General features: G+C 46.3%; 1 protein-coding gene and 1 long non-coding RNA gene across 2 annotated transcripts in view; one reads left to right on the top strand and one right to left on the bottom strand.

Annotated features, from left to right (window-relative positions):
* Window positions 1-1,484: 1,484 nt before the first annotated feature.
* LOC118596829 lies at window positions 1,485-10,655 on the bottom strand. The gene is made up of 3 exons (XR_004946756.1): window positions 10,556-10,655; window positions 6,129-6,260; window positions 1,485-1,561 (listed from the first exon to the last, which is right to left on the bottom strand). It is a non-coding gene; the product is annotated as an uncharacterized LOC118596829 (long non-coding RNA).
* Window positions 10,091-16,861, top strand: part of Ep300 (E1A binding protein p300) — a 70,046-nt gene continuing 63,275 nt past the window's right edge. Inside the window, exon 1 of the mRNA XM_036207735.1 lies at window positions 10,091-11,582. Within this exon, the coding sequence (XP_036063628.1) occupies window positions 11,489-11,582 (94 nt within the window). The 5' untranslated portion in view covers window positions 10,091-11,488. The remainder of the gene's footprint in view (window positions 11,583-16,861) is intronic.

The following is a 16,861-nucleotide window of genomic DNA, read 5'->3' on the forward strand; positions in this document are numbered from 1 at the left end:
GCACCAAACCTCCAGCCTCAGCCTCACAGGTGTTGGAATTGCCAATGTGGACCACCATGTCGACTTCATCAGGTCTCCATAGAAAGCTGAGCTGGGATAAAGCACAGTTAAACTGAGGTTCAATAACGGGTGGTCACACATGCATTCAAACTCAGCACTCAGGAGGCAGAGGTCACCCTGGTCTACACAATGAGTTTCACACCAACCAAAGATGCATCAGGAGACCCTGTCTTAGAAAAAGAATGGGTGAGAGGGACTGGACTAAGAGAGGGATCATCAGTTAAGCATCATAGTGCTCTTGAAGAAGGCTGTTCCTTTCCCAGCAACAACACCCAACAGCTCATAACTGCTGTAACTCCAGGAGATCTGATGCCTCTGGCCTCCATGTACATCCGTACTCATGAGCGCACGCGCGCACGCACACATGCACAGACAAACACACAGACACACACACTCCTTTGTGATGTTTAGTCTGTGAGATTTAAGGATGCCACCTTTTTTACCTGCATGGATCCTCCATGGAATTAGCTGATTATATCATGTGAATTTTCCTCAGTTTTAATAAATAAAATTTAACTTAAAACTACTTATTTATTTATTTATTTATTTTTAAAGATTTATTTATTTATTATGTATACAGAAGAGGGTGCCAGATCTCATTACAGATGGTTGTGGTTGCTGGGAATTGAACTCAGAACCTTTGGAAGAGCAGCCAGTGCTCTTAACCACTGAGCCATCTCCAGCCCCCCTCCCTTTTTTTTTCTTTTTTTTTGGTTTTTCGAGACAGTGTTTCTCTGTGTAGCTTTGTGCCTTTCCTTTGGAGACCAGGCTGGCCTCAAACTCACAGAGATCCACCTGCCTCTACCTCCCGAGTGCTGGGATTAAAGGTGTGTGCCACCACAGCCTGGCCAGCTCCCTATTTTTATTTTAAATTACAAGTATGTCTCTGTGTGGGTGTGGGTGTATACACATGATTGCAGATGCCTATGGAGTTCAGAGAATGCCCCTGGAATTAGAGTTACAGGTCAGGTGGTCATGAGCTGCCAGTTGTGGCTTTTGGGACCCAAACTTAGGAGGTCCTCTTCAAGATCTACTAGTATGCTTAACTACTAAGATATCTCTTTAGCCACTAATTTAATTTGTTTCTTTGTTTTTGAGACAGGGTTTCTTTGGTAGTCTTGGCTGTCCTAGAACTAGCTCTGTAGACCAGGCTGGCCTCAAACTCAGAGAGATCCACCTGTCTCTGCCTCCAGAGTATTGGGATTAAAGGTGTGCACCACCATCTGGTTTGAGCTCATTTGTTGTTGTTTTGGCTTGATTTTTTTGGGGGGGAGGGTTCGAGACAGGGTTTCTCTGTGCAGCTTTGCGTCTTTCCTACAGTTCGTTCTGTAGACCAGGCTGGTCTCGAACTCACAGGAGTTCCTCCTGCCTCTGCCTCCCGAGTGCTGGGATTACAGGCATGTGCCACCACCTCCCGGCTTGGCTTGATATTTTTATCTTCAGGGTCATATGCCACAGTGTCCTCCTATGGCTGCACACTAGATGCATTGGGTTGTACCTCCTGCAGAGGATATGCCCGTTACTTTGGATTCTGAGAAAGATGCTCTCCCAAATGCCCTTTGCCACGCCCCCGTCCCGCCCCGCCTCTGCCCCGCCCCGCCTCTGCCCCGCCCCGCCCCGCCCCCGAGGCTGGGATTAAGGCTGGAGCCAATAGCTTGTCTGTCACACAGCAACAATAGTAAAGGATGAGCTCTGCCGATTGGAGCAGAGCAGGCAGAGCAGAGCTCTTTTGAGATCGTTTAGGTATATTCCAGTCTGATAGGTCCACACATTGCAGCTATAGTTACCATGCATGGCTTGAGCTAAGGGACGACAAGGCACTGAAAAAACATCTTATTTGCATATGTTTCTTTTACCATCCATCCCTTAGAGCTTCCTTTTTGAATACAAAAGAACAATTCTGAGTCGTGGGTTTTTGTTTTTTATTTTAATTTTTTTTTCTTTTGAGTCAATCAGAATATATTTTCTTTCTCTTTTTCTTTTTTCTTTTTTTTTTTTTTTTTTTTTGGTTTTGTTTTTTTCCAGACAGGGTTTCTCTGTAGTTTTCGTGCCTGTCTTGGAACTTGCTCTGTAGACCAGGCTGGCCTCAAACTCACAGAGATCGGCCTGGCTCTGCCTCCTGAGTGCTGGGATTAAAGGTGTGCGCCAAGATGCCTGACTATTTTTCTTTTTTAATTTTAGGTGTTTAGGTGTTTGGACTGTTTGCATGTTTGGGTACCACCATGTGTTACTGATACACTTCTGGAGGCCAGAAGAAGGTTTCAAATTCCTTAGAACTGGAGTTACAGATGATTATGTGGGGCTATGTGGGTGCTGGAAATCAAACCCATGTCCCCTGGCAGAGCAGCCAGTGTTTTTAAACTGAACCATCTCTTCAGCCTTCTAATTTTCACAGAAAAGGTATTAGTTATGTGTGTGTGTTTATGTACAAAACATTCCTGTTCCTCCTTTCCTCCCTTTCTTCCTTTCTACATCTCATCCTTTCTTCCTTCCCATAGTCACAGATGCTCATGCACATAGGCTTCTGTGCCCAGTCTCCATACCAGGTGAGTGAGGAACGGAGGATCTTGCTCTACAGTGCAGTAGTTTGGTAAAAAGAGGCCTCCATCTTGTGGTGGGTATTGTGTTCCCTGAAATATTGTGTGTTCCCCGAAACATATCTGGGGTCAGAGGATAGACAGCCACTAGAACAAAGCCAAAAATAGAGGCTAGAAAATGGGAAGAGTAAGCCATAGCAGAAGTTGGGCAGTGGTGGTACACGCCTTTAATCCCAGCGCTTGGGAGGCAGAGCCAGGTGGATCTCTGAGTTCAAGACCACTTTAGAAACAGCTAAGCATGGTGACCCACGCCTTTAATCCCAGAAACCCAACCTTTATTCCCAAGGAGTGGGGGCAGAAAGAGAAAGGTAGATAAGGCGTGAGGACCAGGAACTAAAGGAGTAAAGCATGTAGTTAGTTAAGCATTTGGCTGGAGAAGCATTCAGGCTTTGGAGCAACACAGTTCAGCTGAGATTCATTCTGGATGAGGACTCAGAGGCTTCCAGTCTGAAGAAACAAGACCAGCTGAGGAACTGGCGAGGTGAGGTAACTGTGGCTTGTTCTGCTTCTCTGATCTTCCAGCATTCACCCCAATAACTGGCTTCAGGTTTGATTTTATTAGTAAGACTCTTTAAGATTCCTACTACACCATCTAGCAGGCAAAATACTTGCTGTACAAGCTTAAAGAGCAGGGTTTGGATTTCCAGCAAACTGCTAAGCAGGTATGAGAGCCTGTCTGTAACCTCAATGGTTAGGAGGCAGAGACAAATGATTCCCGAAAGCATGCTGGCTGCCTCAACTATCCAAATCAGGTACCTCCATGTTAACGTGATAGACGCTGCCTCATTGTATACAGTGGAGAGTGATCCAGAAAGGTCCTGAATGTCATCTTCTGTTCATCTTATTTATTTATTTATTTATTTATTTATTTATTTATTTATTTATTTATGGTTTTTCAAAACAGAGTTTCTCTGTGTAGCTTTGGTGCTTGTCCTGGATCTTGCTCTGTAGACCAGGCTGGCCTCGAACTCATAGAGATCCACCTGGCTCTGCCTCCCGAGTGCTGGGATTAAAGGCGTGCGCCGCCGCCGCCGCCGCCCGGCCTCATCTTATTTTTTCAGAAGGTTCTCACTATATAGCTTGGGATCCCCTTCATTCATTATCCTCTTGCCTCAGTCTCTCAAGTGCTGAGACTACAGGCTTTGCCTCAGTACTTGACAGAGAGGGCTTTATAGGAAAGGGAATATATGGGGCTGGAGAGATGGCTCAGTGGTTAAGGGAACTGACTGCTCTTCCAGAGGTCCTGAGTTCAATTCCCAGCAACCACATGATGGCTCACAACCATCTATAATGAGATCTGGTGTCCTTTTCTGGCCTGCAGGCTTACATTCATCTAGAACACTCATATAAATGAAAAAAGGGGGAAAATATAAAAGGTGGGGTTGGTAGTGTGAATGAAAATGGCCCCCATAGGTCATATATTTAAACGCTTGGTCCCCACTGTTTGGGAAGGATTAGGAGGTGTGGCCTTGTTGGAGGATGTTGTTTTGGAGGTTTCAAAAGCCTGCATTTTCTCAGTCAGTTCTCTCTCATCTTCCTGCTTGTGGATTAGGATGTAAGCTCTCAGCTCCTGTGCCATCAGCATGCCTGTCTGCCTGCTGCCATGCTCCCCGCTGTGATGGTCATGCACTCAGCCTAGGAAACTGTAAGTCCCTAATAAACTCTTCTATAAATTGACTTGGCTCTGCTTTTTTGTCACAACAATTGTAAAACAGCTAAGACACTGGGCTTGGTGGCTCATTCCTGTGATTCCAGCATCAGGAGGCTGACACAAGAGGATTGCTGCAAATCTGAAGCGAGACACACTGAGACCGTGTCAAAACTCAAGTAAACTGGCATAGTAGCTTGTGTTAATTGTCTTTAATCTCAGCACTCAGGAGGGATAGGTAGGCAGATTTCTGTGGACTCCAGGCCAGTAATGGCTACATTATGACACCATACCTCAAAATAAATAAATACATAAATAAATAAGTTGTATTTGTTATCTTTGCTTGTCAACTTTACTCCATCAGGCATGACCTAAGAGACCCTGGGTACACCTAAAAGGGGATTTTTTGTTTGTTTTGGTTTTAGATAAATTGAAGTGGGAAATGCAATGTGAAAGATGTCTCTCAGTGATTACCCGGGCATAAGGAAATCACAGGGAAAAGTTTTTGGTTTTGCCTTTTTGATTTCATGTCTCACTGGCAAATCCATCTATCCTGCTGACACCAGAACCCTGTATCTTTAGCTTTCCAGTGTGGACTGAAGAGCAGTGGTTCTCCAGGATTCCTTTGGGTCTTGGCAGGTTGGGATTGCTCAGACAGCCAGGCTCATGCATTAAACAGCCACTGTTTTTCAGCCTCTCCAAAATGAAGATAGACATTGTTGAACTACAGCTTATACCAACCTAATACATCTCCTTACTTATCTCCCCCCACCTTTATTTCTATGAGACAGGGTCCCACTATTGTCTGTCTTGAAACTCACCATGTAGACCAGGCTGGACTTGAACTCACAGATTCACAGGCCTGCTTCTGCCTCCTGAGTGCTGGGATTAAAAGCATGTGCCATTATACCAAACTAAATCTCACATATTAATTTTATTTTTTTGGTTTTTTGAGACAGGGTTTCTTTGTATAGCTTTGGAGCCTGTCCTGGAACTCACTCTGTAGACCAGTTAAAGGTGTGTGCCACCACTGCCAGGCTAATCTTTTTTTTAATCAAACAAACAAAAACATAGCTGGTACATGCACTCAGGGGTCAGAGGCAGGCAGGTCTCTCTGTGAGTTCGAGGCCAGCCTAGGCTATCTAGTGAGTTCCAGGACAATTAGGACCTTGTATTGAAAAACAAAACAAATAAATTTCAAGATGTGCTGCCTATTTCCCAGGCTGGCCTTGACATTCCAAACTTTCAATTCTTTGCCTCTGTCTCCTTAGAGTTGGAATTTACAGGTATCCCACATTCAGCTTCTATTTTAACCAATTAAGTTCATAGTTCAGTGCACTCACATGTATTCACATCAACTCCAGAAGTTCTTAGTTTCCCAAACCGAAACTCTGTATCTGTATCTCTCCACAATTCCTTGCTAGTGTGTCCTAGCAAGAACCATCCAGTCTGGTGCTTCCAGGAATTGAACTAATTCAGATGCCATTAAGTGGCAGTTTCTTCAGAATTGAAACTTTTCTTTTCTGGAGGAGACTTATTAAGACCTGGAAGTAAAGCTGGGTGGTGGTGCGTACCTTTAATCTCAGCACTTGGAGGCAGAGGAAGGGGAAGAGCTCTGAGTTTTGAGGCTACAGTCTGGGCTCCAGAGTGAGTTCTAGGACAACCAAGGCTACAAGACTACACAGAGAAACACTGTTACAAAAAAAAAAACCAAAAAACAAAAAAACCCCAACAACAACAACAACAACAACAAAAAACCCCAGCCAAACAAACAAACAAAAACAAAAAGGGCTGGATACAGAAATGAACTGTGGTCCCCATACCTGTGGATCATGTGGAGAGTATCTTGGCCTCCACAAAACTTTACTGATGGGCACACACCAGGATAATGCCTTCCCTCCTCTGTTCTTATATCCACAATCTAGGGTTCCCATCTGTGGCAATCATCAGGACCCCTGAGAAAGTGAATTATTCGTGTTGAGGTTTCAGTGGGCTATAATTCCATCTTTATTCTTCTAATAGCTTGTGTCATGAATGCATGCATGAGTATATGGTCTTGTGTGTACATGCATGTAAAGACCAGAAGTCAATGCTGGATGTCTTCCTCTATTCCTCTCTACCTTATTTTTTGAGGCAGGGTCTCTTACTGAAGTTGGAGCACACCAGTTTGGCAGTTTGTTCTTGTGTCTTTGTCCTCCTCAATGTTAGGGTTACAGGTGTGAGCGATCATGTTTTTTGGGGGTGAGGGGTGGGCTTGGAATCATCTTGGGCCTCATGCTTGTGTGGCAACTTTTCCAACTGGTCCATCTTCCTAGACCTCCTTTGAGTTATATACAATTCTTTCCTTTTCATTGATTTATTATTCACAGGTTTGAGTCTCTATCACTCAGGCTGGTGTCCAAATTGAGATCTCCCCTGCCTCCATCTCTTCTGAGTTCCATAGGATAGATGGTGAAGTGGTGAAGGTCTATGGAGTAGTCACTGTGTACCAGTCACTGACTGTGGTAATACTGTCCTCCCCTTACCCTGTGATGAGGATGGCACCCAAGGCTTTGTGCAAGCTAACTGCATGCTCTACCACTCAGCCATAGAATAAAGTAGGCCTGATTATGAAACTCACCTTACAGATGACTAATTTGCCTAAGTCTCTGTTGTCTCCTGGGTCCCCAAGTCGACAAGAGACAACTTCTTTTTTGTAAATGTTTTTTTCTCTTCTTTTTTTAATGCTGGAGATAGATCCCAAGATTCACACCTATCAGACAGCTACTCCAAAAAGTTATAGCCCCAACCCAATGACCACAGATTTTTTTTTCTTTTGGGTGTCTCTGTAGAACTCTGTATAGATCAGGCTAGCCTTTAACTCCCAGCTACATGCCTCCCTCCATCTCCTGAATGCTGGGATAAAGGCATGTGGCACCATGCCTGGCTATCCCAGTCTTAATCTACACATGAAACTCCACAGTTCTTGATTACATTCGATATAATCCCACTTTAAAAAAGATCTATGAGTGTTTTGTCTACATGTATGTATGTGGACCACATGCATGCTTGGTGCCCTTGGAGTTCAGAAGAGGGCATAGGGTCCCTTCAAACCGGAGTTATACAGATGGTTGTAAGTTGCCATGGGGATGCTGGGAATCAAACCTGGGTCTGCTGGAAGAGCAGCCAATACCAATGCCAATGCTCTTAATCATTCAGTGGTCTCTCCAGCCCCCAAGATCCTGCTTTTTTTTTTTTTTTTTTTTTTTTTTTTTGAGACTGGGTCTTTCTATGTCTGCCTGTCCTGGAAATCATTATGTAGAACAGGATAGCCTCAAACTAACAGATCCCCTTGCTTCCTCTTCCCAAGTACTGGATTTAGAGGCATATGCCACCATATCTGTCCCACTTTTGATGTGGTAGAGGTTAACCTTAGGGTCTTGTTCCTGGCCTGCCTTCTTGTCCACCTCTGTGCCCCCACTCTCCAAGTACCGGGATTACAGGTGTGTATAAATCATGTCCAGTCTTTGTGATGCCAAATGAACCCAGGGTCTCGCATTCTAGAAGAGCAGTCTGCCAACTGATCCACTTCACCAGCCTGTCCCATAACAGTTTTAAGAAGGCACCTCACGAGTCATGTGTGGTAACCTACGCCTATCATTATAGCACTCAGGGACTGCAACTGGAGGACTGCATGTTCAAAGCTAGCCTGGACGTTTAATGAGACATGTCTCAAAGTGAAAATCAAAAACACTTTGACTTGGGGGTTGGGAGGTAACTAGCTCAGCAGCAGAATATTTGCCTGGTTGAGCTAAGCCCTGGCTTCAATTTCTAGGTACTGTACGTATTTTTTTCTGCCCACTAGTTTGCCTGAACTAGGTTTGAAGATCACAAGACAAAATTTATTAGAGCTACTCCATAGGATCATCAGCTTTAGATGTTTGTTCATTTTTCAGAGTTAGTTCTTTCATTCTACTACATGGCTCCAGGAATCTGGTCTTCAGATTTGGTGGCAATCACCTTATCCAGCTGAGCCACCTCACCAGCCTCCATTCTAGTCTGTCTGTCTGTCTCTCTCTTTCTTCCAGAAAGCATCTCTCTGTGTAGCCCAGGCTGACTTGGAACTTGCCCCATAGACCAGACTGGTCTGGAATGCAGAGACCCACCTGCCTGCCTCTGCCTCCCAAGTGCTGGGATTAAAAGCGTGCATGTCCAACCCCCCAGCTAATTCTAGTTTCTCAAACTATTCTTTTAGAAGTAAAACATCTGCAAACACTGAGGAAGTCCAGAAGAATGGCAAAACAGGGGAAGGTGTGAAATATGAGAAAATACGGCCTGATGAGAAGGTTCAGCAGGTGTAGAAACAAACTGCTAAAGCCTGACCTCTCCAGATTGTGCTCTGACCGCCACACCTGGGCCACGGGCATACATGTCCACACACTTATACATACCAACAGAGACACATGAAATAAATGTAATTAAAAAAACAAATCTGGCCGGGCGGTGGTGGCGCACGCCTTTAATCCCAGCACTCGGGAGGCAGAGGCAGGCGGATCTCTGTGAGTTCTACAAAGCGAGTTCCAGAAAAGGCGCAAAACCCTGTCTCGAAAAACCAAAACCAAACCAAACAAAAGAAAAACAAATCTGAGAAAAAAAATATATTTTCCTGGCAGTGCTGGTGTCTGAATTTAAGGTCTCGGGAACAGTAGGCAAGCCCACTACCCATCCAATTGGTAATGGCTTCAAAGTTTCTCTTAGTATCACTTAGAACCTCGCCATGTTCCCTTGCTTTTAGGATGCTAACCACAGAGAACCTAAAAGCATGGTCCTTGCTTTCTGCTGCGAAATTAGGCTGCCTTACACACTGGACTTCACAAGACCATTTCCTCACTTTCTTCTAGTGTTACATTATCTTTAGCACTTAACATTTTTGTCTTCTCCCATATTTACACTCCTTTGAAGGTGCTACATAACATGGTCTTTTATTAAGCTCATCCGTTAGAGAGGGTTGGAAATACCCCCCAAAGGATCTTGGAAGTTTCAGGCAGATTCAGAAAAATAGTTCTCAAAGCTTCTTTTTTGAGAGTGGTACCTAATGAGGATGTGTAGACACATGAAGGGCAAAAGTGCACGCGGGGTCTAGTCCTGGATAGCCTCCCACTAGCTGTGTTCCTCCCCCCACCCCGTTTTTGTAATTATCAATATTTTCGTTGTCCAAATTTTTCCTTTTGAATCGGATCTTTCAGAGAAAATGGAAAAGACTCGCAGTGTGACTTTGGGAAACGAATCGCTCCTTTCGAAAAGGCGATGATGGGGATGCAGTGTGTTTCCATCCCGAAACACAGCAGGTGCCTGGCGGATTTAATAGGGTTCTAACGATCAACCTGCGTGGGCAAAACTCAAGCGCTCCGACCGTGCCACTGCGCCTTCATGGAGCAGCGCCCGAGCTCCGACTGCGCAGAGACCCAGCCCCAGCACCTTCTCCCGTAAATGTCCACCGACTGAAAATACGTTCTAAGTCTACCCCCTGAACCCCCCCTTCTTTAAAACCTCCCCTTTAAAGGGAGCCACCGAGTGACGCCGGAGGGGGGAGTTTGCGGAAGCGCCTACCGCGTCGGGCCCTTGGGCGGATCCCGTGATTGGGAGTTGGCACCGCCCCCCCCCGGCGCCGCTTCCCCCATTGTGTGAGCTGCCAGGGCGAGGCCCCGCCCACGCCCCGCCCCCAAGAGGATCAGCCCCGCCCCTCTCTCTGCTCCCCCCGCCCCCATCTTGGCTCATTTCCGGCCGCCGCCGCTACCGCTATCCTGTAAGGAGGATTCGGCAGAAGCAAGAAACAACAGCCGCCATCTTGTTTGTGTGATAGGCTGGGGAGGGGGGGGGGAAGAGAGAGGGAGAGAGAGCGAGAGCGAGAGGGACCGGGCGAAGAGTAGGGCAAGCGGGACGCCCGGCTGAGTGCGAACTGCGGGAGCAGGGAGTGCGGAGGGGACCGGGCCGGAGAGCAGCGGCCGCGGTCGAGACACTGGCAGGGGGCCCGGGGCGCACGGGCTGAGGCGACCCCCAGCCCGCTCCTGCCCGCACACACCCCCACCGCGGCCCGGGGCCGGCGTCGACGCCTAAGGCGGCGGCGGCGGCGGGGGGGGGGGACCATTACATAACCCCGCGCGCCCCGCGGCGTCTCTGCCCGCCGTCCAAGGCGGCCCCGAGCCGAGCCGAGCCCCCGGGGGTGTGTGTGTGTGTGTGTGTGTGGTGGGGGGGCGGGAGCTCCCGGCACCTGGCTGCCGGGGGTGAGGGCCGGAGAGGCGGCCGTCCTTATTTCTCTTCCGCGGGGCTTGGCGGGCGGAGGCGGAGAGCGCGGCGCGCGGGGAGGCCGCGTCGGTGGGCTCGGCGTCAGCGCGGGCTTGCGGGCGGGCGGGCGGCCCTACTCGGCCCGGCCCCCCTCGGCCCTCGGGGCCGGCCAGCTCCACGCTCGGCGTTGTCGCCGCGCCTCCGCCGTCCGCTGCGCGATGTGAGGCGGCTGCGGCGCCAGTCTGGCTCTCGGCTCGGGTGAGCTCAGTGCGGCCATTAGGGGCCGGTGCGGCGGCGGCGGCGGCGGCGCGGAGCGCAGCGGCGGCGGCGGCAGCAGCAGCAGCAGCAGGAGGAGGAGGAGGAGGAGGGCTCGCAGGGTGGGGGCGCAGGCCCGGGAGGGGGCACCGGGAGGAGGTGAGTGTCTCTGGTCGCCTCCTCCTCTCCCCCCTTTTTCGCCCCCGCCTCCTTGTGGCGATGCGAAGGAGGAGGACAGCGCCGAGGAGGAAGAAGCTGATGGCGGCGGCGGCGGCGGAGCAGCTCCGAGAGACCTCGGCCGGGCAAGGGCCCGCCGCGGCGGGCTGGGGACTGCGTGTGTAGAGCTGTGAGTTTGCCGAGGCTTCGCTGCGGCGGACGCGCTCGTCGGATCGGTGTTGCCGTGCCCTCCTCCGGGCCCGGCTTTAGGCCCGGCCCCTCGCACTTGCCCCTACCATTTCTGTTGAGTCCGCATCCCTCTCCGGCCACCGCCACCGGGCGAAGAGAAAAAGGAACTTCCCCCACCTCCTCCCCCCCACCCCGCTTGGGTGGCGGCGGAGCTCCCGAGCCCACCCTTAGGAGCGGGGCGGGGACCCCGGGCCGAAGAAGAGGTTTCCTCGGGATTCTCCTTTTTTTTCCCTCGGCTGTATCTCCGAAAGAATTAAAAATGGCCGAGAATGTGGTGGAACCGGGGCCGCCTTCAGCCAAGCGGCCTAAACTCTCATCTCCGGCCCTCTCGGCGTCGGCCAGCGACGGCACAGGTTAGTCTCGGGACTCCCGGCCCTCCCTCCACCTTTCCCCTCGTCTTTTCTGCTTGTTGCATCTTTTTTTTTTTTTTTTTGTATTTCTGTATCTCTCTTCCCCGTTCCTCGGCCCATGTTTAATTTTAAAGGTGTTTGAATGGGCTGGTTGAAGACGTCCAGTGGCCCGACCATTTTCTTTGCCTTCTGATACATTCATTGCAACACTATGTCATGTCACATCGTTGTGTGTTCTGGAATTAGGAGCTCGGAAGTGGGTTGCTGCATGGGCCTTCATTGTTGGCCCCTTGCAATTTAAATTGGGAAATGCCGGTACGATTGTGTGTAAGGACTTTCATGCACTTTTAGTTTTTTTTTTTTTTTTTTTTTTTTGTTACTGGTGAGTGAGAGATTTCAAATCTTTCTCCCCAATTGCACTTTGTTCTTTTCCTCTGCTTTCCACTTTAAAAATTTTTTGTTCTGTGCAGATTTTCTGTTGAGGAATAGGGGTGGCAGAAAAATCTTAGGGGTGTGTGTGATCCAGGATTTTAAGTGTAACGTGAAGTTTAACACAATACTATTCTTTGGTCTCCTCGCCCCGTTTTTGCCTTAAGAATCAGTATGGAACGCAGTTCATTTTATTTGTATTTAGTGTGAAACGGAAAATGTCTCAAACTCAGTCTTCAGGTGAGGAGACCCGAGACATTTTCTTTGCACTTGTCACTTATTTAGGAAGAAAGAGAAAAAGATAAAGTTTTTCTGGAATTTGGTACTTAGAAATGGAGATTAGAAGTTGACAGAGTCCCAGTCATGAACTTCATAAAGTGATTGTTCAAGTTTAAAAATATGTAGTAGGTCTTGTGTGTATGCTTTATTTTTTTGACTTTTGCTATTTCAGTTTACAAGATCAAGGGATTCTTTTCACTCTGCCCCTTTGTTAGGAGAAATGCAGGGAGACTTTCCATCATCCCCTTTTTTCTGCTTACTGTTAGTTTGGTGTTACTGTTCTGATGGTCACCGACCTGGTTCTCTTTTGCTCTCGGAGTTGTTTGAGAGGCCAGGATAATGAAAAAGAATCATGGCCGGTCATCTGACAGTCCACACGATGTTCCCTCTTCCTACAACCACCTCTTTAACTCAGAACAGGCTCAGCGTCATCTCTCCGCCGCCAGTGAGAGTGCACAGTGGAGTTAAATGTACCCTGGAAGTTGGTGGAGAACTTGTTGGCCATGTTTCTGAGTAGGACTTACTTAAAGCAGGAAAGTAAGATAGAGCAAGTGCTTTACTTTGCTTCTAGAAACTGTATTCTGTGACCCATGAGTTTGTCAACCTGCAGTTGGGAAGGAAGGACGAGTCTTGAGTTTTCTCAAAGGCTCTAACTTTAGTTACACATGAACATTCAGGGTAAAGTTTCTGTAGTCTTAGAGGATTTTTAAAAAATTATGTCTTCAGAATTCATCTGAATATGTTCCTTTGTAGGTATAGAGAATGTTTATAGAAATTCTCCTGTGCATTTTTTTGCCACCCCACCTCCTACCCATGCAATAAATGTAGTTCTGTAACATGTTCACATGGTACCATATTTGACCTAGCCAGTAACATGAAATACCATATGGAAAACTTTTTAAAGGAATTAATTTGAAAAATCCTAGTTTAAGTGGCTTAGTCTTGAAGTTCTATTCAAACATTTCTGTTCAGATAGACTACTGTATTCTCTATGACTGGTCTGTGTACTTAGCTAACTTGTATAGCTTTGGTTAATTTTCCTGGTTAAAAAGCAAAACTTGCTTTGCATATCTTTGAATACAATTACTGGAGTCTTTTTCCTTAACTTCTTCTTCTTCTTTGGTTTTGTTTTGATTTGTTTCATTGTGTAGCCCAGGCTGTCCTGGAACTGAGATCCACCTGCCTCTGCCTCCCAAGAGCTGGGGTTAAAGGCCTGCGCCACCACTGCCCTGCTCCAATTACTAGAGTTTTAAATATGAAAAAAATTCAACACTGAAATTGATTTATTCTTGGTACTAAAAATTTATATTAATAATAGTAACTTTTTTCTAAAAGTTGTATTGAGTTAATTTTTTGCTCTTCTTGAATTTATTTTCCAGTAGTTTTTTTTGTTTTTGTTTTGTTTTTGTAGACAGAGTCTTTCTGTGTGTCTCTGACTGTCCTGGAACTTTCAGTGTAGATCAGACAGGCTGGGTTCAAACTCACAAAGAACCTCCTGCCTCTGCCTCCTGAGTGCTGGGATTAGAGGCCTGTGCCACAATGCCAGGCTTGTTTTTTTGTTTTGTTTTGTTTTTTAATTTTTTAAAAATTAATTGTTTTATGTGTCTTCGTGTTTTGCCATGGGTGTCAGGTCCCCTGGAACTGTAGTTACAGACAGTTGTGAGCTGCCATGTGGATTCTGGAAATTGAACCTGGGTCCTCTGTAGGAGCAGCCAGTGCTCTTGACTGCCAAGTCCTCTCTCCAGCCCATTGTTTTTTTAATTGGACACAGGGTATCACTGCATAGCCCTGACTGGCCTGGGATTTAGAGAGATTCACCTGCTTCTGCCTCCCCACTGGTGGGATTAAAGGTCTGTGTCACCAAACCCAGTTCACATACAATTTAAACGGTATAGGCCTCCGTTTCTAGTTGTTCTTGCAGGGCTAGAGGAGTGAGTACAAAGAAATGCTGCCCCTTCCTGAACTTATGAAGGGTACCATTATGTTTGGATAGTTCTTTGCATCCAGGAACAGATGTGATGGTAAAACTTTCAGTGTCTATATTTCGATTTTCAAGATGTCAGTTCGGCATTTGATAAATGTAAAAGAAAGTTGTTTATTGTGCCTCATTTTTGTTTTATCTAGAGCTGGTAAAAATTCTGGACTCTACAAACTTTTAAACAGTAAATTAGCCAGCCTTGTCTACAGAGCAAGTTTCAGGACAGCCAGGGCTACACAGGTAACCCCTGTGTGTGTAGGGGGTGAGGGATGACCACAACACACACAGACGACAAACAAGAAGTTAATTAGGTTTGTACAATTGTAGTGTAAGATCAAGAGTATTTGATTGCCTTTTCTTTATAAGAAAGCAACTACTAGGTCCAGTGAGCTGTAAACTGAAGTATTACAAAATAGATAAGTATTTACACCCAACTTCTGAATTTTGTCTTTTGTGGTATTTTTGTTTTTTTTTTTTGTTTTTTTCCAAAACAGGATTTCTCTGTGTAAGAGCTCAAAGCTGTCCTGGAATTCCCTTTGTAGACTTCGTGGGTCTCAAACTCACCAAGATCTCCCTTCCTTTGCCTTCCTCATGCTAGGGTTAAAGGTGGGCTCCACCTTCTCCACCCCATTCTTGGATTTCTAAGGTTAGGTACTAATGTAGAATTAAGAGGACCCTAGGTACATTGTGAAATTGCACCAGTGATTCCAATGACTTGATATAGGTTCACATTTTGTGTTAAAATGGGAAAGGATAAAAACCTTTATTTATTTATTTGTTTTTTGTTTTGTACTTTTATGTTTGTATTTCAGTATTTGCATTTGATCCATTAAAAACTGTATTCAGGCCAGTCAAGGTGGCACATGCCTTGGGAGGCAGAGGCAGTTGGATCCCCATTTGAGGCCACTCTAGTCTGTCTACAAAGTGAGTTCTAGGACAGCCAGGGCCATACAGAGAAAATCCCTGTCTCGGACACCCCTCCCTATTCCCCTTCCCCCCCAGCCCCCTCCCAGAAAAAAAAATTGTTTGGTATGGTTGCACAAAACTGTGAAATGCATTTTTTATTCATTCATTCATTTATTCATTTATTTATTTTGAGACAAGGTTTCTCTCTGTAGTTTTGGTGCCTGTCCTGGATCTGGAACTCACTTTGCCTCTTGAGTGCTGGGATTAAAGGTGTGCACCACCGCCACCGCCGGCCAAAATGTAACTTTTAATTAATTAATTAGTGGTTCGTTTGTTTGTTTGTTTGAGATAGGGTCTCACTGTATAGCTCTGGTGGCCCTATGTAGACCAGGCTGGCTTCAAAGAGATCTTTTTCTGCCTCTTTGTGCCCTGTTTGAAACATAACTTTGTTTTTGTTCTGCCCTTTCTCCTCTAAAAGATCATGAGCCAAACACTGTTTTTTTTTTTTTTGTTGTTTTTTTTTTTTGAGCTGAGGCTCGAACCCAGGGCCTTGCCCTTGCTAGGCAAGTGCTTTACCACTGACCTAAATCCCCAACCTCTAAAAGATCATGAAAGCTGTTTGTAAACTTTCTTTTTTCTTTTTGTAAAACTGGCCACAGAAGTTAATAGATAAGTTTTTGGATACTTACTGAACTGATTTTTGCTGATCATAAGAGATGGCAGTGATGAAGGTGTCCCTTGTATTCCCCTAGCCCCTGGTTTTTGAAACAGGGTTTCTCTGTGTAGCCCTGACTGTCCTGGAACTTGCTCTGTAGACCTGGCTGGCTTTGAACTCAGAGATCCACCTGAGGAGGGTAACCTTTTTTTTTCTTTTACTTCTTTGCTCATTGAACGTTTTATCACTGCTTGGAAATCACTTAAGAGCACTTAAGGGGGCTTTGGTGGCACAAGCCTTTAATCCCAGCACTCAGCAGGTGGACCTCTGAATTCTGAGACCAGCCTGGTGTACAGAGTGAGTTCCAGGACAGCCAGGGCTACACAGAGAAACCCTGTCTCAAAAAAAAGAGGGGAGCACTTAACCTGCTCTGTAAAAATGGGTGACAGTGACAGTTTTAGGACCGATCACAATTAAGTAGGGTAAAGATTCCTCCTGTAGCACTACTGTATGGGTAAATGGATTGGCTTGGGTTTGTGCCCCAAACAAATTCAAATTCCAAATTCCTTTCCCCCAATTTATTTTCTTTTCTTTCTTTCCTTTTTTTTTTGAGACAGGGTTTCCTCTGTGTAGCTTTGCGCCTTTCCTGGAGCTCACTTGGTAGACCAGGCTGGCCTTGAACTCACAAAGATCCGCCTGCCTCTGCCTCCCGAGTGCTGGGATTACAGATGTGCACCACCACCGCCTGGCTTCCTTTCCCCCAATTTCAAAGGCACTGCTAAGAGATAGTCTATAAAGTGTACTTGAATTTTAACCACTAGGTTCATGTATACCCTAGAGAACTGGTAAGGATGATTGTTTTGCTACAGTTTTCTTGCCTCTGTCTCCCCAGTGCTGGGATTATAGGGGCAAGTCACGTATTTTGTATATTTTATTTTTCTCAGAGTAACATTGTTTAAGTGACTTACCATCCTACTTAGACTATTCTATGGAGTAGATTTTTTTTCCTAGTTCAGACATTGGCATTATGTTTTA

Source organism: Onychomys torridus, chromosome 16 (genome assembly GCF_903995425.1).
Source record: "Onychomys torridus chromosome 16, mOncTor1.1, whole genome shotgun sequence".
Lineage (NCBI taxonomy): Eukaryota > Metazoa > Chordata > Mammalia > Rodentia > Cricetidae > Onychomys > Onychomys torridus.